Raw genomic sequence first — 24269 nt, forward strand, 5'->3', positions numbered from 1 at the left:
CTGAGGCAGGAGAATGGCGTAAACCCGGGAGGCGGAGCTTGCAGTGAGCTGAGATCCGGCCACTGCACTCTAGCCCAGGCGACAGAGCGAGACTCCGTCTCAAAAAAAAAAAAAAAGAATTAATTATCTCAGTGAGATGCCTCTGATTCACAAGAGGCTAAGGTAGCTTTGTTTTATTCTACAGGCATTGTGATATCATGCAAACATGTGCTATTTGGAACCAGGGGAAGTACCACGAAAAGGCTTGCTGATATGTCTGTACCCATAGTCACACCGGAGGACTTCATAATGGTTTGAGAATGTCTTCTCAAATACTATGTAAAGAATAATCCAGTATTGGCTCATTTCGTGAAACAAAATGGAGAATATCTTAAAATACCAATATCAAGGTTATTACCCCATTCAAAGATCCAGCAGCCCGTCACTTAGTGGACTAAATTCATCTTGACATTGTTTTGATTTTTTATTTGGTTTCGTCTAAGGAAAGACAATGAGGAAATAGAAGCACTGAAGTATTTTGTTGTTATCACTGGAGCTCAAGATCTGTCCATCCTTTTTCTCACTTTACCACCACGAATTCCTACATACCTGATAAGGCAAGGGCTCTTCCCAACAATGACAAGCCCTTCCATCAGAGGTTATACTTTCTTGGGAAGGAACATACATAGTTCACAAAAGGCTTCACAGATTACTGATACTTCAGCCTAATGCAAAGTCCTCTTTCTCTTCCTAATTTGGAGAATCTCTGATTTAAAAACATAATAAAATCTTAGAGTTTATTTTTTTTAATTTTGAAGGAAATCTAAGAGAGACTCAAATTCAAATGTAGGCACCTTCAATGTGTTTCAAAAAACTCAACTAGTAATATCTTTCTAAGTTTTTTCTGTGAGAACTGCTTTACCTTACATTTAGGATTTCCCTAGAACCATAATATTGAGATGGGAGGGGACATAGATGTTGTCTAATCAAGGATACTCTGCCTCAGCATAATCAATGGGAGAACCACTTATCTTACAGTTGAGCACAGCTAGATTTTAGAATATCTTCTCTTGATCCAAGTAATAGATAGATGCTCTGACTTTGGTCAAGTCTCAGCCTTTCTGAACTTTAGCTTCCCCATTTACAAAATAGATACCCTGCTTCACAAGTTGTAAAGATTAAAAATTTATCTTCTAGCAAAACTGAAATGTCTATATAATTCAAGCAATATTTTAATTAACTTCCATCAAACTATGGTGAAGCTAAACATTGTTTTTCAAAGGAGAGGATAATGATAACAATTGTATTAATTAATAATGCTAATAGCTCACAGGAACTGTGTAACCATTACGTGTGCTAAGAACTTTGTATGCGTTATCTCATCAAAAGAAAATTGGAACATGATGCAGATGTTCTGAAATTAAATAATGGTGACGGTTGCACAACCTTGTGAATATATACTAAAACCACTGAACCGTATACTTTAAAAGGGCAAATGTTATGATATCTGAACTATATCTCAATTTTAAAAAATCAGATGTGAAAGAATATTGGAAATTTGCAAAAGTAAAGATATTCTGGGAAGTGCTGTGAAGGATACAATGAGTTATACACCAGTCTTTTTTCCTACCCTAAAGTTCTTTTAAATATGTTTGAGAAGTTGAAATGGGCACATAAAAACTAACACCCAAAGCAGTGTGTAGAGGAGGACTAGCACAGGCTTACAAAATTTTATTAGACATTCTTAGGACCAAGAGATGAATTTATGCCTCCAGGAAATTAATATCACTGCCAGGATATAGTCTCATTGAAGGAGCTACAGCATCCTGTAGGATGGAGACATTTTAGAAAAGATACACTATCCTTAATGAAGATTTGATGGGGAAATGAAAAGGCTGTTTTTTTAAAAAATGTATGACTCCTAAATGAGATGTTTCTGAGGTAGTATTGCCCGTATATCTTGCCCAGTTCTGGTTCCTTATTCTGTAGTGCCACAAAATGTAACTAGCCAACAACAACAACAACAACAACACAAAAAACAAGCAAACAAAACCATGCACCCTGTAGTAACCCTCCTCTTGACTCAGTCCTCTAAGGATGCATTAGTTTCAAGACATTTTCCTGGAACACTGAAACAACTGACATTATTCAGTTTTAGAATGTCCCACCAACTTGGTCAGATTTCAGTACCCATACTTATTAGCTGTGTGATTTCAGCAAGATTAAAGTTTCCAAGAAGATAGAGACAATGGCACTTACCTTTCAGGTCTGCTGGGAGTTTTAAAGGAGATAAATGTATAGAGCTCAATGCCTGGCACATCGTGAGTAGTCTGGTATGTGGGGCCTGAAAGGAGAGATAGAAGATAGAGAGAACGTAACTTCTATATCCCTGGGTGTTGCATTGAAACCTGCTGGTAGTGTTAGGACTGTCCAAATGCTACTTTGCTCCCATGGCAGTTTGAGGCTTCCTGAGATCCTTCAGATGCTTCCCCCAATGTACCTGTGTTTCTCCCCACCACTCCCTCAACTCTTTTGTGGGTATGAGTATTTGCATGCACGATTTACCTTCCCAATTTGATTGAAAGTTTCCCCAGGAGCAGAAAACAGACTTTATCTGTTTTTATTGTCCTCCCAGTAGGAGCAAAATGCTGGGTGCATGTTATATACTTTTTATCAGTTACCTGAATGAATTTTAAAAAGACACTATATAATGGAGAAAATAGGAGACAGGGCAGCAGGAGCTTCTTATTTTTGATGTGGTGGTATTGCTTTTTGGGGGTTAGAGGATGGCATGTATATCTCAGTGCTAGGTTAAAACAACTGGATTAAAATCACTTCTTACCATTATAGGTCATCTAGATTGGTAAAGAGAGTCTCTACCAGCCAAGAGAGCCTCTAAGTAATTCACTTAGAAATGTATTTGGGTGGCCAGGGGCAGTGGCTCACGCCTGTAATCCCAGCACTTTAAGAGGCCGAGGTGGGTGGATCACCTGAGGTCAGGAGTTCGAGACCAGCCTGACCAACATGAAGAACCTGCCTGTACTAAAAATACAGTATTAGCTGGGTGTGGTGGCATGCACCTGTAATCCCAGCTACTTTGGAGGCTGAGGTGGGAGAATCACTTGAACCCAGGAAGCAAAGGTTACAGAAAGCCGAGATCGCACCATTGCACTCCAGCCTGGGCAACAAGAGTGAAACTCCATCTCAAAAAAAAAAAAAAAAAAAAAAAAAATATTTGGGCTAAATTAGCAATTATCTGAGTGTTTTTGTTTTTAGGTGAGATAACAGATGGCTCTCTGATACTGTCTGCAGTGTTGCATACTCCAACAACTGTGACTATAGGCTTCAGACTCCCCTTCATGCCTTAAAACCTTTGCTCTCTGGTGAGGATTAGTCTCTGGAGAAGCAAAACATTCCATTCACCCAACTCTGGTTTCAATCAACAATGTAGATTTGGACCATGGGAGTCTTTCTGTATTCTGAAATGAGTACAAGCATGCAGAGCATTTGAAGACATTGTTGAGTTCTGCCCAAAGTGGGGCCCTGGAGTACTGGACTGTACTATGGTGCATGACAGAAGTTTACAGAACATAAACAGGGCTCCTACTAATCTACATGCCCGCCTGAGTTGCACACTTCTTCACAATGTTTGGTCCTCCTCTCTAAGAGTATAGTAAACAGGCACAGAGAAAGACATTTTTGTTTGTTACTGGTCTCTGTTCCTGAGCATAGTTGAGCCAAACATTTCTATATAACAGTTCACGAATGGGGTGTGGGGAAACAGTGCACTAAAATCTTATGTAACACGTCTGTATGTCACATGTAGACTGAAATCTTTACTTATGTGTATTCTGCTTTATCTATTTCATATGCACATATTATATCTGCATCTGTAACATGCAAACATCTTGCTTGAAGTATGCCCAAGATATTGATTACACCATTAAATGTTAATCTTAGTTAAAACATAAAACCATCAAGTGCATATGTTATTTCATATGGAATTAGACTATGCATTAAACTATGGTGCCACTTGCTAGAACTGTCAAGGACCTTCCCAGTGTCATATTTCATGATGTTTCCTTTTAACTTGGTTTAATAATATGATCTTTATTCAGAAATGAGCTTTTGTAAAAAAAAATCAATAATTACCTTTGTCACTGTTTATTTAATGAATCCATGGAAAGGCTTCATTAAATTATAAATACCTCATTACTGATATTCTCATAATAGATTTTTGAAATTATGATTTGAGCCAGTTATCTATTTCAAGGAAGATGCAGTACAGGGAGATTAGAACATGTCCAGTGAAATGACTTCTGGTTTTGCTAATGTAATATTCATGAGAATTTGACAAGACAATCATATTTAATCCCAGAGAATAAGAGTTTGAAATGAATTCTTTTAAATTGTAATTATTCATTGCCAAGAAAGTTTAGCAAGTTTTATTGTTTATATAATTTAAGTGACTTGCTATCCTATAAACATGAAAACGTTGTGTTGTAAGGATATCTATAGTTTCTGAAAGAAATAGCAAATACCAGTCCTATAAATATGCTTGATATTAGTATTTTGTACTTTATGTGTATTTTAAATTTATTGTTTTCAGGGAAAACTCTTTGGTGATCATTTATAAATAAATTGTTTTTCAAAGCCTGGTGCAACTTGGGGTGAAGTAGATAATGTCTGAATTAGGTTCGGGCCTGTTTGATCCTTTACTTTGATAGTTTTCATTTCCACTCTAGCTAACTCTAGATTTTAAATCCATGAGATGTCAAAGACATTTGAAGTTGAGGCAAAAACTGATCATATCCAAGAAGAGATGGGCATCATTTAAAAGTCAAATGTTCTGCAAGCATCACAGACGCTCCTTGTTTCTACATTGTTTATTTTATTGTGTTGCAAAAAATCAAATCCTATGAAATCTGGAGATTTCTGCACCTAGAAAATGAATATTTTGCATTTCATATTGCAGAAAGTTTTAAGGATAAGTTAAAGAGACTTATTTTAGAGTTTAGTGCATTTTTCACCTTTAGCAATGCAATGCTTCTATTCCCTGAATCTAGACCTTGTCAACAATTAATACTCTGATGAAAATAGGCTCTTATGGCCTACCTATCATAACAAGTAGGAAACTTCAAGAACTTTTTCCAGTCTATCCTGGATAAGAACCAGATCTATAATAGATGAGACCCTAAAACAATGGGCAACTCTAGAGTAACAAATATCTTCCTATACTTGTGTTGAAAGGGCTACCTCCTACCGTGTAACAAGAATTCAAACTTGTTATGTAAAAATATTTCTTTCAAACCGCCAGGGAAGTCCACAGAAAGTCTCAACAGTGCTTGCTCCCTCTTGGATAGTAAAAAGGTCATCCGTTCACTTTTAGACATAAAATGTAATATCAGCTTACTCCTCTGTAATAATAGAAGTCAGTTAAAGCCTCTTCATTATCCCTGCTTCAGCCACAGTGGAGCCCCCACTTGCAGTGGGAGGAACACGATTGTTTCCACAACTTTCGCTTTTCCTCTCCCTCTCTTATCCTCCAGGGATGAAGCAGGAAAAGAAAGAAAACATAAAGGGCGTAAATGACCTTACTTGGCTAATATTATTGTGGCCATCTAGTTGAGCTTAGCCTTTACTTAAGGTTCTTAAGGAGGCACTTTTTGGAAGCATTTGGTTCTTTAGAGACCTTAACCATATCATTAGAATTTCTTTACCTGCAATTCCATTAAGGTAGTAAATGCACTTCCTTCAGATGGTCATTTAGGATTCCCACCTCAGCCTCTGGTCATGTATCACTGTAACTCCAAGTTCTTTTTTCTTTTTTTTTTTTTCTTTTTTCTTCTTTTCTGAGTTTTCTAAACTACTCAGCCCAATTCCTTCAGTAACCCTGCTAAACAGGGTACAACACAATTCTACAGGACACTAACCTAGGGTCCACAAGTGTCCTTTGTCGTAACAAACCCTAATGTATGTACAGGTGGCTCCTGGTACATCAGTATCTCTTTCCTTGGCCACTGGGCATCAGTCCGCCACAGTCTCTTCCCTTGAAGATTTCTCAGGCATAGTCAAATGCTAGTTTGCTCACTACCTTGACCACTGCCACCCACCAAGTTCCAGAAGACACATGTCAAATTTTCTGAGATGTTCCACTAATGGCCCTTTCTCCTACACGAGATAGGGAAAAGTAAGCTTCCACCTTGCAGGTATGTGGAAATCACATCAAATCTCAACTCTCCAAAAATCCTCTTCTAATTCTCAATCTCCTCGTTCCTTATTCTGCATTTTGATGGATTGAAGTAGGTAATTAATTCAGAACCCTAAAAGCAGTTCTCAGTGTTCTCCTTTGCAAGTCTGGCTTAAGTAATTTTCAACTTCATTTTGTAAGATGGAAACAGTAATCTGTTTTTGACTTACTATCTTATCATCTTAACATCTCAGCTGAAACTGAAACAAAAAGAAGCATTTAAATATTCGATTATATCCTCATATCAGTTGCTTGCAATTTATTCCAAAATTATTTTAAGCATACATTGATTGATACATATCTACTAACTTCAAAGAATAAGACAAGGCCCCTTAGTGATGCTACTCTAGCAGGAGAGATAAAACAGGTAGTAAAAACAGCTAGATTTACCAAATCTGCTAGCTACAGCTATAGGATGGTACAACAGTCCTAAACTCAGCCTAGTGTAATGATTAAGAACCAGACTCTGGAGCCTGACTGTGTGGATCTGAGCCACAGCTTTTCTCTTTCCAGCTGTATGACTTTAGCCAAATTGCTTAATCACCCTGTGCCTTAATTTTCTCATCTGTAAAATGGAGATAAAATAGCGTCTCCTTCATGGAACTGTTATGAAGAATACCAGTGTTACTATTTATAAAATGAGTAGAGCCCTATGTATGTGTTTGTCGTTAGGAAACTCAGGGTCCATCTAGATAGGGTAATTTTTTAAATATTTGTTTGTTTATTTTGAGACAGGGTCTTACTCTGTCAACCAGGCAGGAGTTCAGTGCACAGTCATAGCTCACTGCAGCCTCAACCTCTTGGGCTCAAGTGATCTTCCCACCTCAGCCTCCTAAGTAGTTGGGAATACAGGTGTGTGCCACCATGCCCAACATTTTTTTTTTATGGCAAAGATGAGATCTTGCTATGTTTCCCAGGCTGGTCTCCAACTCCTGGGCTTGAGCAGTCCTCTTCAGCTTGGCCTCCCAAAGTGCTGGGATTATACATGTGTGCCACCACTTCTGGCTGGGTAATTTTAATAGCTGCAGAGACTTTAGTATATATTTTCCCCTGGACTTATTATTTCCAACGTATTTCTCATGACGCTTACTTTTAAATACATGGCATTGTAAGACATTTTAGTATTGTGTAGACTGATTCAGCTAATAAACAAACAGCAAAAGTCCAATGAAAATGCAAACTTTATTCAAAGACCTATTTTAGCTCAGATCTTTTTGTAAGCCTGCATTGTTTTCTCATTGTAGTAGAATTACTTTTTGCTCATTTTCAGTAATTTATTTAATTTATTACATACGTTTTTAACACATGTGATATAACTCTACAGGAAAATTTTAAAGAATCTCATTTAAGAGACATAATAAGTTGTCTTTATTTAACAAACATGTATGTAGTGTTAAAATGTGATTTTTTAAAAAGTTAAATCGTCCATCAAGCCTAAAGCAAATCAAAACAAAAAAAATGTAAGCATGCTAACTTATAAGAAAGAGATCTTTATGTACAATAAGAACCCAGGGGAAAAACCCAACAGAAACCTTTAGGATCTCTACATGAAGGAGAGAATGAACAATACTGCAAAATAACATCCTCAACTATTTTCCTTTGGTTAATGCAATTTTGTAAAAGGTTTTCCATAAGGATTCTCAGCGTAACCTGATACCATACTCCTGCTGTCTAGTTCAGATAATGATGAGAACCCCACAAAGAGTCAAGAGAATGTGGTCCACATCTTCAGGTTTCTAACATTCTGATTTAAAACTTCTACAGGAAAGGATGGAGTGTGTGTACTTTAAACCCTTCTTCCTCCATGTCATTTCTCTCAACTGAGATTTGATGAAGGGTGAACCACAGACAGTTTGAGGTTATGTGTTCTGACAACGGCCTACAGCGCAGGTATTCTGTGCGACTGATTAAGGCAAATCCACATGCTTTAAAAATCTGCAGAATTCATGGTAGAGTTGACAGTCCTGTTAGAGAATGCTTCTCAGAGGCAGAGGACATAGCACATGTTTCTCTTTGCTACCTTTTATTATGAAATTCTAAAGTTAACAGCAATAACTTTATAGTTAGAATGATTCATAGTGCGGCTTTGCATAATTTGAAGAGGGGGTTAATTTTGGATAATGATATCTTTGCTTTAACTTAGCTTAGGTATAATCTAAGAATAAAGGAACTGAATTTTAGTTCTAGTACGTCTCTATTAAGTTATGTGTCCTTGAACAAGTCTTGTACCTTCCTGTGTTATCATCAATAAAGTGTTGATGTTTCATCATCAATAAAATAAAAACATTGAATAACTTTCAAGCTCTTAGTATTTGATGGTTTGTGAATACTGAGTAAAGGACTGCACTCATTAAATGCCTCTATGCCCCATACCCTTTAGAATTATTTCCTATATTGTGAGCATATGTCAGTGGGCTCTAAACAGACATCATTGCTCTGATTTCACCAGTTATTAAAAGGGAGAATTTGGAGCCCTATTTTTCTTGTGAAATGGGGAGAGTGGATTAAAGGGGCTGTGTTAAAGGACATGAAAGTATGTCCTTTGTGCGGGCAGCCATGCACCTTCTCTGTGACAACCTCTGGGAAGAATGCAGCTCAATTCCCTTGAAAGTGTGCCTTTTGGAATATCAATTATCCATGAAAGAGATGTCTTAAATTTACCCAAATGTCAAGAATCTTGCTTCTACTACATGTAGTTTTTCAGAAGTAAAATTGGAGGAAAACAGCTGTTGTCCAAAGCACCATTTTAAACAATACCTTGTATGTGATCTTTATCAAATGGTGACTAGTCAACTTAATACAACTCTTTTTTCCCCTCCTCTCTTACAGCACCAGGGAAAAATTGGAGTTAAGTTTAATGTTGGGACAGATGACATCGCCATTGAAGAGTCCAATGCAATCATTAATGATGGGAAATACCATGTAGTTCGTTTCACGAGGAGTGGTGGCAATGCCACATTACAGGTGGACAGCTGGCCAGTGATCGAGCGCTACCCTGCAGGTAAGCAAGTGAATATGTATCGGGGGAAGATTTTATGAAAATCAAACTGGAAGAAAAAGCACTGTTTTGCGTCCGTTTCACCAAATTGTGGTTTTCTGAGAAACCATCAACTATTTATTGGACTTTAGAGTCATGTGAATGTAATGCTGTCCTAAACTGTTCTTGCTACAGTGTACAAATGCCATTTTATAGGAGAACGTGAAGGTGTACATTATCATTTTCAAAATTCAGGACATCAATGAAATCAGAAAAATGCACACATAAAAAGCACAACATATCAAAGCTCTTTTTACTGGATCCTTGCATTTAAACAAAGGAAAGGCTTTGTCAAAAGTAACAAAGTTAAAATTTAAAACTAAGGGAAAGAATATTATAACACTTTATTTATTTTTCTTTTCTGAGAGAAAATGAGACCTAACCGTTCCTCAGATGGTGGTGCACAGCTGAAACTCATTAAAGTGTAGGACTCCCATGAGATAGAGAAATAGTGAGAAAACAATAGTAGCATAAATCAACAGTTATAAGAACATGTACATAAAAGAAGTTTGTTTTCACTTTCGTATAACCATGGAGTTTCATGAGGATTCTTTGACAGTAGTGCTACTCATTTTAAGTCTATAAAATAAATGTCAAGCCATTATTGATGAAATAAAAATTATCTTGTTTATTGTGAATGACTTTTATCAATATTATGTCATTGAAACAAAGGTGGTAGATTAGAAATTTTAAACAGTGTTACTTGTGGTTGTATGTATCCTCAATTTTAAAACAAATATGTTTTGAAGTAAAATATAAATTAAAAGTATAAAGGCATTTTACTGCAATCATTATCATCTTTATATTTTAGTGTAAAATAGGTTACCAAAAGTATCTGTCTCATTTATCTCTTTTCCCTTTAGATATAACTATGTTTTTTGCAAAGCACACAATTTATAACACAGTATAAGGAAAAAGTATAAAAATACATTTCTATTTTATCCAATAAAAATAATAATCAAAATATATATTAAATTCCTCTATCAGACTTATTTGGTTCTTGAAAGAAGTAATTTAATGACATAACCAATGTATTCAATTGATATCAAATATCCCAAGTACTGACTCACGATTGTGGAATGAAATGTCTGTAATACCCTTCTGGACCTTTTCTGGTTTATAGAATTCTAAATCTTCAAGCCCTAGTTCAAACCTATTCCATAAGCCTAGTACTCTGCAAATATTTGCTGAATTAAATGTAATTTAAAAAACTGCTCTATGACAAAATTAGGAAGCAAGGAAATTAATATGTCCAGTGCCTGTTATAATACTGGCAAATAGTAGGCACTCAATAAATATTTGCTGAATCGATGTCTTGGGAATTATCACAATGTTACACTACAGTTATGTGAACTGTATACAACAAGGTGAAGTAACAGAAGATTTGAAAGCCAAGTAACTTAAAGATGCATGCAATGTTACATAGCCCCTACTAATCCCAGATTATTGCATTATCTGAAATCCTGGTATAAATGTGCAATTTCAATTTTTATTCTTTATTTTATCAATTTAGCTTTTTTTTTTTTTATTTTTTGAAACAAGATCTCACTCTTTTACCCAGACTGGAGTGTAGTGGCAAAGTCATAGCTCACTGTAACTTCAAACTCCCGGGCTCACAGAATTCTCCATCCTCGGCCTCTCTAGTAGCTAGGACTACAGGTGCACACCACCATGCCTGGCAAATTTTTAAAAGGTTTTGGTAGAGATGGGGGTCTCGCTATATTGCTCGGGCTTGTCTTCAACACCTGACCTTAAGTGATCCTCCTGCCTCAGCCTCCCAAAGTGCGGGGATTACAGTCATGGGCCACCATGCCCAGCCTAAAAATTTGCTTTTAGAAGTGATAGCTAAAACCTTAATAAAATTCCAGAAAGATGTATTGGTAATTTTCCTAAAATATGGATTAATCACTGCCTATTTGCTGAAAGAAAGTCATCACACTGGATCCAATGAAAATACATAATAGGGTAAGGTCTAGGCTTTGCTCATGGGATGTTGTCAGCTGTGAACAGTGGACCTGAACATGCAAAATAATCAATCCTGTTACTATTGCAGTGTGGCGTTTGCCTCTTGAGGCATGGTTTCGTGTTCGTAGTTAATTCTTTAAAATTATCTTTATTTAGTAACTTTTAACACTTATCAGCAATTTCCAAACTGGTATCTTTACCTAGAGGTTATTACTACTTATGGTGAGAAATGGAAAGTCCCATTAGTCTGGGAAATTAGTTTGGCAAAGTCTGGGTTAAGCTCCCATGCTCAAATTAGTTTGGGAAATTCTGGGTTAAGCCAAGTTAAAATATCTATACTTGGCCTTTATTAATATGCATAATGTATCTCTATAAGAGAAATACAGGATGCATTACCCAAGCATAGATGATAGAAAAGAAATATAGGATATATGAGCCGAACATCATTGCATTTTAGTAAATATTTTATGTTTTCAAAAATTTCTGTATCCCCCAATTTTACTGTATTTTATTTGATTGAACACATACCAGATACCATGTACAGAATATAGTTCAAAAAAGATATGGTTCCTGTGTTCTTGTAGCAGACTAATGTCCAGTTTGAATCTGGTAGCTGAGATTGAGGCAGTACTTATTAATTATTTGAGAAAATATCTCTACATGTTTTTCTAGATTAATATTTGTTTAATGCATATAGTACCTTATTTGCCAATTAAACAATTGTTCAGAATAAGAAACACAATGTAAAAGATGTTTAAAAATAGAAATGAGCAGTATAGTAATAAGAAGCAAATCCTTACATATAGTTGTTTCAGATACAACTTTCAACTTTTAATCAGAGATTTTAGATGCCTTTTTACCAAGATATATTTTAGAAAATATAAATAAACCGACAGTGGGCAAAGTTGCAATTATTCTGAAGGATATACGCAAGGAAAAACACAGAGTCTGCCCTCAAGAAAATTAAAGCACATATGAAGAATTTTAATATATACATATAAAAAGATAATGATCAATATATAAAGAACTCAGGGGAGTCACCATTGTCATCAGATGTTTTATTAATCATCTGCTCTGTGTTCATTTTAGTGTGATGCTGAGGTAGGAAATAAGCCATGAAAATTTCAAATACCTTTTTCTCTTGGAGATTCATCTGCAATGGTGCCCTAATGGCTGAATACAAATTTTGAAGTGTGTGTGTGTCAACTCGATTAAAGTGTTTGTGACAAAGTGATTGTAAATACAAGTTCAATAGCAAAAGTCTAGTATATGTATTTTATGTCAGTTTGTGGTATGGCTCTTTTTATTAATTTTGGGTGTTATTTTTATTAGAAGAGCAGCTAAATTAAAGCTTTTACCACCAAATCCTATCATCAGAGAAGAGGGAACCAGCAGCCTGTATTTGGTTCCTTTAAAGTGCCTGTACTGCAAAATATAGGTAATAAGGATTGAAATTAGTAATTAGTATAACACTTAACCTTCCATTATGGGTCTTTGTGGTAAGTGCTTTTATATGAAGCAATTCATCTGGTAGCAACACTATACCTTTAATGAAAAGCAACCAAAGCATTGACCAATGGTACTACCCTGTAACTGCCTGGAAGGCTTTCATAGAGAAGCTAATTAGTAGAAGTAGATTTTATGCTCTTTTTGAGTCTATGAAATCTTCCTATAACTCAACAATTTATATTTTAGAATAAATATTGAATTTTCTGAATAGCAGACCTAGTATCCATTATTTTCTGTATATAGAGCAAAGTACAGAGATAATATTTTACAAACCATTTAAAGTTGAGAAAGCCATTTCTTGGTGCTTATCAGTTAAAGCTCTAGAATATAATGCATCATTAATCTCTGATTTGTCCCTAATTACAGTTATGCAGCAAAATTTTCTCTCTCAACAAAAATAGACTTTCTTTTCTCATAACATTAATTCACAAAGCCTAACATCATCTTGCTTACCCAGACTAAAGATTGCTTCAGATAAATCACTGTTATCTTTGATAATAAACCTTTGAATTTGTTTTCCTACCACAGTGTGTCAAAAGATTTCTTTTGCACTCTACACAAGGTCAAATGTTCATTTTATACTTGAGTTAACATATTAAATCAACAAATATTTAAAGGATATATACTACATAAAAGGAACATACTAAATTTACAGTCTGGTTACAGAGATAGGCAAAAAAAAGTTCAAGATTAAAAATATAAAATGTGAGAAAGTGCTAGAGTTATGATATCATATTTGGCTAATTTCTGAATAAGATATAAAAGGAAAACTTGTTCCAAGGAAGGAGAGACCATTTTGAAGTGAGTGGTGTAGTAAGACTGTGAAATCAATAGTACATTAGGTTTAGGTCTCTTCAAGCATGCATTCATTTACGAAGGATTAGCAGGAAGTGATAGAGACAGACAAACTATTTAGGAAACTACTAAACAATCTGTGTATCAAAAGATAAAGTACTGAAGTAGAATGTGAGAAAATAAACAGGATGAATGCAGAATACACTGTAAAACCTAATGAACAACTTAATAGAAGGAGAGACATTCCTGCATTTTAGGCTCTCTCTCTCTCTCCCCTTCTTCTCTGCCTCCCCCACCGCCTTTTAACCAACAATTATTCAATGTTCTAGTGCTGCTGTGTGTCACCAGACGGCATTAGATACCAATGAAATGGAAACCAGTTGTAGGAAGGAACAAAGAAGTCAAAGACGTTATTATTCCTGTTTGCCAAGAAATTGGTCTGAATGGGAGATAAGGAGGATCCAGAAAACCTAAACATGTCAAATAAAATGTATTAACTTTCAGAATGCCAAGTTTGATTGCTAGTAAGTTTAAGGAAAATAGAAAATGGTGGTCTGGAGTGGTAAGATAAAGAGATCCTTTAGGGATAAGGAGATCTGAGAGAAAGAGAGAAATGCTCAAAGACTCCATAGAGATGGTATAAATCTTTTTTCATGATCATGCAATTTGTCTGGAAGAGCTTATGGGTATTAGATCTAAACCTTAACTCCATTTTCATCCATGAAAGCTGGTAAAATATTTCAGGGTTCAGGAAGTCATACTGATTATTACCCCAAATTCTAAACCTTTAGTGTAGCTTAATCGATTAGTTTATTTTTAATTCAAGTCATCAATAATTTATTATTTATTTAAGTCACTCTAATATTTAGAGATTGCAGGGTTGTTACTGAAGTGTTGGTTAATTTAATGATTGTTTTATATTTGTTTAATTTCATTTTTCAAAGTATGATGTAATTAAGGAAATCTACCTTACATGATCATTACATTTGAAGGAGGGAAGGAACTTCAATGTTCTTCTATTCCAGCTCCTTCATTTATCAAACAGCAAACTAGAACCTTGAAGAGACCAACTAGTTTGCTCAAGATCACAATGCTCGTTAGTGGCAGAGTAAAAACTACATTTGGGGACTCCTGTCTGCAAGCTATGCACCTTCCTTTATGAAGTGTGGGAAACATAAATTAAAATATACAAAGATCATTAGATGCATTTTTAAACATAGCATAGCCTATTCTTCATAACTAAATGTTATTACTTGCATGATTGGTCCTAACTGTATCAGTCAATGTCACAGTCTGCTATTTCTGCTGACCCACACAAACACATAACACATACAAGACTCTCTTACGAGTATTTAAACATAGTAACATATAAAAAAGATTTTCTCATAATAACCATAGTTGTTTGGTTTTCACTAAAGTTTTGAATCAAAAATACTCATTAGTAAGCACTAATTATTTTCTAACTTTACTGGAGAAACTTTATTAGCAAATTAAGTAAATCATTATGGACCATTAGAACATTAGCATACTTAAGAATCATTTGGAAGAAAAAGTTTGCTAAAAGAAGACTTGCCCATGTTCTCATTAAATGTATAGATATGGGGAATCTTTGACTAATTTTTTTCCTTCCTCTAAAAGTAAATAGTGAAAATATAAGTATTGTGGAAATTGATAAACCATATGGAATATTTGAATTATTATTTAAATTAACCAATTTTGACTAGAGTCCAACAAAGGACATAATAATCAGGGTGTGACACACAGAAGGTGCTTAATAAATGGTTGTTGAATAAATCTACATCCCTCATTAAACTTCTAGGTCAAAGCATTTTTTTGCTAGTAGTTTTTAGCCAAAATATACTTACATGCATAGATGAATATTTATTTCAATATATAAATGTTTGGTTTCCACTGGAAATAGTTAAATGTTTACTAACACTAATTTTCTATAATAAATCTTACTCTGAGAAATCTGAAGCCACAAATACAGTAGCTATGTTAGATTAAACAAGTGTCTGAAACTCTGATTTTTCCTGTTTAATTATCTTTTTAAACAGTGTTCAGTTTTGCTGGGAATTTGAGGTTATTCCAAATGACGAAACATAATGAACTTTTTTATTAAGTAGTATATTGAATATATCTTCCTAAAATTCTAAGCTTAGCTTCTGAGAAATTGTGTCCAAGGAGATGGAAAGAAATGATATATTATCAGACTTCTCACTTGTTCTTACTTTAACAATGACTAGGATTTTTTAAATATCAGAATTTTTACAGTTACTGTAAGGCAACCATGTTAGCATTTTTAAATTTTCTGTTAAAAGAGAAAGCAAGATTCTCTGATGGTTTGATGGGTTTTGGCATCATTTAAACTACACAGGCTGGCAAACAGAGATACTGCAGATGTTTTCTAAGAGTCATGGTAAAACAAAAGTAAAGGATATTATATCAAGTAGGCTAGAACTTTTGCCAAGTATATCTTATGTTGTAATGTACAAATAGAAGCCCTTCTAAACGATTTCATGAAATTTCCCCCTTTAACTTCTTGTCTGCCATTATTGTTTCCAACATACAATTTGTTTAGTAATTTAAGTTCTTATCATCATGAAGGGATATACTGGCCTCACTCCTGAAAAATAGTCATGTTAAACAGAGAATAGCATTGTCATGATTTTAAATAAGTGTGGCTAAAGATACTGGCTGAGATTGTCTTGAAGGACTTTTTACCAAAGATATGGGTAATCAGGTTAATGAATCTATCTACTGGTTACAGACAATGAATTAATCATGTCAGATATAAAAAATTAATTGTCACTATAATGCAAAAATTTAGCTTTTTGAAAATGAGGTGGAAACAAGTTATAAGAATAGTTAAACATTGAAAGCCAGATAAATGACATTTTAAAGAGTATTAGGTTTTTAGGAAACTTCAGATGGTATTTACAAGTATTTGGTTGATTTTAATATTTGTATTTTGTAACAGTGGCTTTCATAATTTGACTATTATCTAAAAGTATCTTCGTTTTTATCATATTGTTTATAATTAGCTGACTTCAATGGAAGAATAAGTCACATTCCCAACTCAATGACAAGCCTTTCTCTTAATACTTTCTCAAGCACTCTGACTTCTTATATCTTCAGGAGCTTTTATTAAATAGCACAGGCATACTTATTTATATATTTTTATAATGATAACAAGTAATAGCTAGTATTTTGGTGTATGATGAACAATTTTTAAAACTGTACTATGTGATTTGTTCCTTCTCAGCTTTAATGTCATTAGTTGAACGTCAACTATATATGTCTCATGACTGTCATGCTATTTATATTTGTCCACTGTCTACCCACTTTGTGTATCTTGTAAGCTCAAGAATAACTTGTTTTGTTTTGTTTTGTTCTTTGAGACGGAGTCTCACTTCATCACCAGGCTGGAGTGCAGTGGCCCAAATTTGGCTCACTGCAACCTCCACTTCCTGGGTTCAAGCAATTCGCCTGCCTCAGCCTCCTGAGTAGCTGGGGCTACAGGTGTGCACCACCATGCCCAGGTAGTTTTTGTATTTTAGTAGAGATAGGGTTTCACCATGTTGGCCAGGATGGTCTCGATCTCTTGACCTCGTGATCCACCCATCTCAGCCCCCCAAAGTGCTGGGATTATAGGAATGAGCCACCGCGCCTGGCCAGGAGTAAGTTGGTTTTAATGTCACTTAACTTCTAATAAACAAATGGAAGTGCCGTCAAGAGGAGGCAGAGTATCAAAAAGGACAGACTATCCTACACTAGTGTCAAGGCCCCTATGGAGAGTACAAAGCTTTGGAACTGTATTTAGTTTTAGACATTAATCTAAATCAGTTTTTCTTAACTTCCTTTGAATCTCTGCCTCCATAAGAATCCAATAAAGTAGACCATTCTATCTTTAGAAAAATACACATCTATCTGCATTTGTATACAAAATAATGTATGTGATGTTTAAGGGTTGCAGTTTAACATCCTTAGGCCCTTTTACTTAGAATTCAGAACCTCTGCTCTAGGTGATCTTTGAGGATGTTGAGGTTTTGGAGGAAAAAATATAGTCTGTGTAATGAACATATAGGAGGAAACCTCCTCCTCCCCTAAATAAACATGCTTCCAGTGAAATGTGGCTGCCCTTTACTAACCTTCTGCTAATAACCTTCTAACCACTGACATAGCCCTCTGGGTGGAGCCTTTACTAGCTCAGATAATTTTCTTCTTTCACAGAATGAGCCCAACTTTTGTACTTCCAGTTTTAAACAATTGTTTTCCAAAATAGGATCATAAGAATGACATTATCCTTGTAATAAATTTATTTTAAGCACTAATACTATGCTTGATATAATTATAACACTGGGGCATTACATAATAAATATCCTTAAAACCAAAATATATGTTTTAAGAGTTTCATTTGGAAAGGTCTCTTGGTAAATCATGTCATGATTATGAAGTGTGATGGTGAAATAACTGTGTCCAATATCATAAAGATAAAAATTGCTATCAATATAACATCTCTGGAAAGTACAAGAATCCCCCTGTGTCCATTGCGGAATACATTCCAAGACTCTCATTGGATGCCAGAACACATAGATAGTACCAAAACCTGTATATACTATGTGTTTCCCTATACATATATCCCTATGATAAAAGTTAATGTATAAATTAGACGCAATAAGAGATTAGTGACAATAACTAGTAATAAAATAGAACAATCATAACAATATGCCATAATAAAAGTTCTGTGAATGTGGCCTCTTCCTCTCTCTCTCCCCGTCCCAAAATTTCTTATTGTACTGTACTCACCCTTCTTCTTGTGATCTGTTGATCTGATAACCCAGATGGCTACTTATAAGTGACTAACAGACTATATCATGTGGATACACTGGAAAAAGGGGTGATTCATGTCTCATGAGGGATGGAGTGGGATGGCCAGAGATTTTATCATGCTACTCAGAATGGCATGCAATTTAAGACTTTATTATTTAAATTGCATGCCATTTACTGAAATGGCATGAATTGTTTATTTCTGAAATTTTCCGTTTAATATTTTCAGACTGCATTCGACTGTGGGTAACTGAAACTGTGGAATAAGAGGAAACTACCATATTACCGTTCATTATTATGAGAAGAAGTTAATAAAGCCCTTTGCATGTATTTAGGAAACTTAAAACATATCATGCAAGAGGACAATTTTTCTTTTTTGCGCCTCTTAGTAGATAATTTTTCACCTTTGTCTCACCATTATTTTCTTACTCTGTGTGATTTTGTATTTTAAACTCAATAGAATACTGATAATCCATTTTGTTTTCTTCCAACAAAATAATAAATGTCTAGCATCAAAATTATTACAACTAATGAAGTTAGGAGAATATAGGAAAGCTAAACATTCAAGATTCTGAATTCTAAAGTACCTCACATGTAACAATTAAATACATTTTGGCCACTATTCAAAGTTCATAATTAAAAAAAGAAAATTCATCTAGAGCAAAGATCAACAAATTTTCATCATAGAAGGCCTAATATTAAATATCTTTGGCTTTGAGAACCACATGATCTCTGTCACAAGTACTCAATTCTGCCATTGTAGCTCAAAAGCAACAATAGCTAATAGGAAAATGAATGCGTGTGGCTGTGTTCCAATAAATCTTCATTTGCAATATTGGATAGTAGTAGATACATTTGACCTGTAGGGCATACTTCATTGACCCCTGAGAGAGAAGCATGACAAAGGAGCATAAGAACCAATCTGAAAAAACTTCCAATGGCCAGAACTAGATCAAATTGAGCAATAAAACTAATGGACATGTCATTGGATTATAACCAAAAGAGTAAAATAAACATCTATGAACCCATGCTGATATAAACAAGTAACTGAACAGATAGAAAGATAGATATACAGACAGATAGATAAATAAGGAAGCAAGGACAGGTCACCCATACAGAAAAATTAAAATTAATAATATAGAAGGGTGATGGAAATAGGAAATCATCATTAGAATCCCAATGTAAAAATTTTTGAAGTTGGGATTCCCTAATAGATTCCAAAATAAGTGCGAAAAACTTTTGAGTAGAGATTCGTACTTTATGTAGTCTAAAAATATTTCTTCCAAGTAGAAGTAGTAACTTTCTTCAGAAAACTCAGCAGATCATGTTAAGTGATCAAGTTAAATGTCACCAGTAATAAAAAATATTGACTTTATGAACCTTCACGCTAAAAAAGGCTCTTCAGTTTTTTGGTATTCATGTTCTCAACAAAAATCCATAATTTCCATCTAATTATGACAAATCCAAATGGAGGAACATTTTACCAAATGGCCAGTGTTCTTCAAAAGTGTCAACTATGTGAATTACAAAAAAAAAGACAGGTCTGAAGGGACAAAGGAAACATGGCAGTTTAATGCAATGTGGGATTTAGGTTAGATCCTGCAATAGAAAAAGGACGTAGTTAAAAACTGGTAAAACCAAATAAAGTCTATACTTTAGTCAACTGTTTATTATCAATGTTACTTCTTGGTTTTGAGGACTGCCTAATGGTTTGTTAATTACTAACAGGAGGAAAACTGAATGAAAGGTATTTGGAACTCTCATTCTATAATTTTTTTTTTTTCCAAAATTAGAGTTTAGAAATGATTTCCACCTAAACATACCTTTTACTCAATTCTATGTAACATTTCAGAAAAAATAACTTAATGAAACATAATGCCTTTGTGTAACTATAAGTCAGATGCATTTGTTGTGAAAAAAATGTATTTTGGCTTGTTCATGTGGTTATCAGAAAAGCAGATTTATTCCAGAAGAATATCAACCTAATTTTTCTAACAATCCAAAGGTGTAACTTCATCTAATCCTAGAGTTGGTTCTTAATTAAGACAGAATGACAAAATAAATGTAAAAACCTTTTGAAGTATGAAGCCTTTAAATAGGCCATATATTAAAATTTAAATTATGATGATGAATATTTTGTGTCAAATGTAGTCTCATGGGTAGAATGTTTCTCAAAGACAGACTTTTATCTTAAACATTTTAAATTCTGTTTTGTTTTTAGCTTTATGAATTTAGCTGTGTTACAAAGCAGCTGACTTTACCCCTCCCCACAAAGTTGAGACAGACTTTCCTCATGTTAAGTATTATTGAAGTAATTTGTCATCTTGGGCATATTATGTGTATTGGTGGCCCTAGTATGTAAAATGTCCACTGAGAATCCAAAAAGAATGTATCTAACATAAGCCTGTCTAGATATTACCATATGCATTTCCAATGTAGTATTTTAGCAGGATTTATGAGATATAAAATCGGACAGAATAAAGGAATATTTCGCTTTCATTTTTCTAGATTGTGTCACCTAATTGATAACATGCCATAATAATTTTTCAGGGTCACCTTTGCTGGAGCATTTTAAAGGTCCAAGTAGAGTCTTCAGTTCTCTCATTTATTATTTTTATTGCTCAGGTCGGCAGAGGACTTGGACAAGAGTGCGTTTTGTGGTTACAGGTGAAACAAACCAAAGGAAGCTTTTTTAAATGAAAAGATTTGCTTTGGTAAAAAAGAGAGGCAGAATGGGCACAATCACAGTAGAAGGCAGACCTGGGGATAATTAGATGAGGGCTGTGCTTTATGGAAATGGAGTTCAAATAGAATGTTACATCTGTCAAATTGATTCAATAAAGGGAATTCATGTTGCGCTAGCATTGGGGTGAAGAGGTAACAGAACTCATCCAAAATTCCAGACATTCATAGAATCTTTTGAAATTTCTGCCTATTTGTAAGAGCTAGTATCAGAAACAATAACTTAGACATGCAGTCTATAGTGGGCACTCTATATGGGGCACTATGCTAATTATTTTGCATACATTATTTATAAACATCATTGCATTAACACTCACAAAATCTTTGTAAGACAGCTTACAGTATCTCCTAGTGATAAACGAGCAAACACAGGGAGATTCATTTACTTGCCGACACCATACATTCTAAAGCCTACTCCAATGCTCTGTAGGATTATGCAATGCTGCCTAAGAAATAATTCTTAATTCTCCTAAGAAATAATCCACAAAATATTATTATTGGTCCCCACCAGATCAGATGACACTCAGACCTTTGTTGTGCTGAGATTCTGATACCAGTGGTTATTACTTCTATTCAGATCTGTAAGAGCTATTTGGGGGTCCTTTGTGATTAGAAGCATTCTCATAATAGTGTTCTTCCTCTCTGCTCGTTATTCTTTATCTAGATGCAGAAGTGACTGCGAAGTCTAAGTTGAATACTCCTCTTAATGACTAAAATTGCTATAGAATTATATACCACACATCAAATGATCAAACCAGACATATGCTACAAACTTGATGCAAGTTAAGTGTGCAGGTTAGCATGAAGTTTAAGAGGGAAGATTCAAAAGCCAGACTGCATGGGTTCAAATCCTAGTTCAAACACTGATGAGATGTGAAATTTTTTGCCAAGTTCTTTAACCACATTTTCCTAATCTAAAAAGTGGGGACAATGACAGTACTTACCTCGTAAGGTCGTTTAACGTTTCATTGAGTTATTAATTTCAAAACAGTTAAAAATTGTTAAAAACCTGGTAAGTAGCAAGTGCTGAGTAAAAGTTAATTCCACTATTATTAGTCAAAACACTTTAGTTTTGCAATCCTGCAATTGCAATAGTCACTAACTTCCCCGTATTAGTTTGTATTTCTTTCTGGGAACAAATTTATTTTCTCTTGGCTGTCAGACTTCGGTTCACATACATGGAGACAAACGTTTTCAAAAACTTAAGATTGTTCCTCCTGACCCTGGCAGACATGTAAGTGCTACTAGTACTGCCTCTGTCCCCAAACCCACTCCAAGCAGAACACTACGAAGACATTACTAAGAAAGACACAGTTCAAATGAGTGGCACAAAATATATGTTCTGTACAACTGTAGAAAACAGAGTGGTGTTCGGTAGTCAAGGCTGATTTCGTAGAAGAGTAAAATGTGGGCTGAGTGCTAAGGAATTCATTTGAAATTTAATAAATGAGCATTAGAGAAACCATGCTAGCTGGTGGACAGGGTACTGTGTATAGTTGGAGAGCGCGGGTGCTGCCCCAGAGTCCCAGCCGAGGACATGAGTAGAGGCTGAAATACAGTCTGTGCTTGGATCTCCAAGTCATGTGCATTTCCACAGCCAGATTTCCTGAAAGTAGAGCTGTTTTTTTTTTCTTTGTCACCAAGCACGTTGGGATTGCCCAAGACTTTTGCTTAAGCTATAACAATCCAGGGAAGTTTTCTTTTTTAAATTTCCATGGTGGCATTCAATAATTAGGAGATCATAAAAATTATCATTCAAACAGACACAATTCTGATAAAAAAAAAAAAGAAACACTATTCATAGTTACTCCTATATAGTAGGAACAAACCAAGATATTTGAGACAATCTGGAACATTTGTCACCTCCTGTAATGCACAGTGCCTACTAGTAGAACTGAGACTACTGCCTGCATTTTACCTAGAGAAACTAGACTCAGTCTAAGTTAGTGATTATGATAAGGTGTTGAGTTTATTCCTGTTGAGGCATTTATTCTTGGGTTGACATTATTCTAATGATCTAAGGCTTTTTACACAATTGGGCCTCTTTTCCTGTTATCAGCTATAAACAATAAATATTCCTCCCCAGTCTCCATTATTTTAATCCATCTGGTGTGCAGCCAAGAGGTTTATCTTTTTAAAATTGCTTTCATCATATATTTTCCTGCCCCTCAATTCTTCAGTGACTCGTCAAAGTAGACTATAGAACAAATAGAATTTGCATGGATGAAGAAAGATGTATAATAGGGTTCAAAGTCCTTCTGTGAGGTCAGATATTTTACATTTTGGAGTCTGTTTCAGATTTTAATTGTTTTGTTTCTATACATATAAATTGTTTGTAAATCTCATTTTCCTGATATACATTTTCCAGACTATTATGTTCTCAATTTCTTGTCCTTGCAATAGGAAATCTAGGATTGGATCTGTTTGTGTTTTCATTGTATTGTCATTTCGGTTTCACACTTTGAACTTAATGTTGTGTGTATTGAATATACCAGAAGGCCACTAACTTGATAAAGTAAGCATAATGACTGAATGGAATTAGGGTATTTCAACGTATAGCCAAACCAAAACAAATCAAAATGAGAAGATCCATTGTATTCACAATTTGTGACAATGCTGTTTCCAAACTTTTTACATTTACTTTAGAAAGGAAATAGCATGAACAAGAGTAGTTTTATAAGATAATGTACTTCAACTCTTACTGAGCTATGGTAACTTTTAGACTCCGTTCTAATTCTATACAGCTCAAGAGACCAATTTTTCAAGGTTATCAAATCATCCTGCATTGGATGGGAATTACACCAGATTGGAGCTCAAGTTGTTTTTATTTCTAAGGATCTGTGATTCTATGTAATCTATAAAAACAATAGTAGTCATCATATATATGTGCCAGAAACCATCCCCAGCAGCTTTACAGACGTTACATATTATTCTTAAAAGTAACCTCATAAATTATCCCCATTTTACGAATGTGATAAAACTTGGAAACATATACTACTTGTTCATGAGTTCATTCATGATATTGGAATCTGGAATGTTCTAGCCTCCATAAAAATCAAATAGACTTGACTACCTTTTTCCATCAATCTTAATTGTGTGTTATATTTTACATATTTAAGAAATCAACATTTCATGAGATTTAAATTGGGAACTCTTCCTTCT

At 34.8% G+C, this 24269-nt stretch overlaps 1 protein-coding gene across 6 annotated transcripts in view; it reads left to right on the plus strand.

Moving 5' to 3' along the window:
• Positions 1 to 24269, plus strand: part of NRXN1 (neurexin 1) — a 1138235-nt gene that overhangs the window by 956606 nt on the left and 157360 nt on the right. For all 6 annotated transcript variants that reach the window (XM_011961493.1, XM_011961492.1, XM_011961491.1 and 3 more), the window contains one exon: positions 9059 to 9230. In XM_011961493.1, the coding sequence (XP_011816883.1) occupies positions 9059 to 9230 (172 nt within the window). The remainder of the gene's footprint in view (positions 1 to 9058; positions 9231 to 24269) is intronic.

This window comes from Colobus angolensis, unplaced genomic scaffold (assembly GCF_000951035.1).
Source record: "Colobus angolensis palliatus isolate OR3802 unplaced genomic scaffold, Cang.pa_1.0 Scaffold558, whole genome shotgun sequence".
NCBI lineage: Eukaryota > Metazoa > Chordata > Mammalia > Primates > Cercopithecidae > Colobus > Colobus angolensis.